Below are 1,399 nucleotides of genomic sequence, written 5' to 3'. Positions count from 1 at the left end.
TCAACACAACACACTTCAAAAACATACGGTGAATTTCATAATTTTGAAATTTTCGAAAATTCACTTGACGAAAAATGCCACTTTTCCCTATTACTTGCGCGAGTACTGAAAAGCGTTTGTATCAGCATGTGTGCCACACACGTCCACTTTGCACCATATGTGTGCAACAAAAGCAAATGCCAAGAGAACAACAACACAACAGCAAAAATTCGCCAGACGCGGAGCGTTCGTATAAAAGCGGGACACAGCCGCTTGGACGCCTCAGTTGTCGGGCGGAATTTGCGGTTCATAGCATTTTAACTAACCAGTAGCAGCTAATCGCTTAATGCCAAGATATTATAATAATAATCACCTAGATATTTCGAATTTTAAAGCAAGCTAACGGAACAATTCACCAATTCGAAAGTAGAAAACTTAAAATCCGGCGTTCAGTTATTCGCGCGTGTTTTTGCCAAAATTCTGTTGTAGTTGTTGCTGTTGTCAACCGGTCATCAGCTCGCACACTCGTTAGTCGCATTCACGGCGCAGAGCCTTGTCGGTCGCAATTGTTTATTTAATTGCACGCTATTGTTGTTGTTTGCATACCCTAGGCCGTCGCCGTCGAACAGCAAACGCAGCGTGCGGCCGCATCATTACTCATTGCTGACAGCTGGCATTTTGGAACATCAAACAGAAACAAACAAAAAAGTCAGTAAAATCTAGAACAAGAATAAGAACAAGAGTAGCGACGACACCCAAACATGCGTTCACCGGCATTAGCATTTGTCATATGCGTGGCGTTGGCCCTGGTCATCATGACGCAGGCGGAACACAATGCGCATTGCAAGGAATTGAGTAAGCAAATGATCACGAAATTAAATTGACAAAATGTCGACGGCGACATGCTTTCCTTATTTCTGTGTCACTCAGAAATCGAATGGCATTCAGCTTAATCGAGTGTGTCTGTGATGATTACTGTTAGTGACAGTGTGTTGATAAAAAGGCAGGAATGTGCGGGAGTCTAGTATAAGCTTCTTAGAAATCTTTGTTTTCAGGAAAGGGGTCTCAGAACTATAACTGATTTTATAAATGAGCTCCAATGACAGTTACAGAAACAATAGTGTCTATATCCGCGGTTTTAATCAGCTCGCATAAAGCTGAAACAGGAAAGCTAGGAATTGACGTTCCGTGTTTAAAGTTAACTAACGTGAAATGTTTACAGTTTACAGCATGAATATCTATGAAGTCGACAAACGCTGCAAAGCCTAAGCTTCAAAATTCCCACTAGTGCTTTAAACATGAGTTATTACTACCTTAAAGCCTTTTCGCACAGGCAAATTAGTATATTTATTTTGTATTTGAGAAACAAGTTTTTATCTTTAATTTTTTATTTTTATTTTTTTTTTTTTTGTTTTTTTTT

The 1,399-nt window shown here is 39.7% G+C and overlaps 1 protein-coding gene across 1 annotated transcript in view; it reads left to right on the top strand.

Annotated features, from left to right (window-relative positions):
• Positions 1–278: 278 nt before the first annotated feature.
• Positions 279–1,399, top strand: part of LOC108977501 (kunitz/BPTI-like toxin) — a 7,053-nt gene continuing 5,932 nt past the window's right edge. Inside the window, exon 1 of the mRNA XM_018947208.1 lies at positions 279–834. Within this exon, the coding sequence (XP_018802753.1) occupies positions 741–834 (94 nt within the window). The 5' untranslated portion in view covers positions 279–740. The remainder of the gene's footprint in view (positions 835–1,399) is intronic.

Source organism: Bactrocera latifrons, unplaced genomic scaffold (genome assembly GCF_001853355.1).
Source record: "Bactrocera latifrons isolate USDA-ARS-PBARC rearing strain unplaced genomic scaffold, ASM185335v1 scaffold_90, whole genome shotgun sequence".
Classification (NCBI taxonomy): Eukaryota; Metazoa; Arthropoda; class Insecta; order Diptera; family Tephritidae; genus Bactrocera; species Bactrocera latifrons.
The sequence above is the reverse complement of the archived record's forward strand: the minus strand, read 5'-3'. Positions and strand labels throughout refer to the sequence as shown.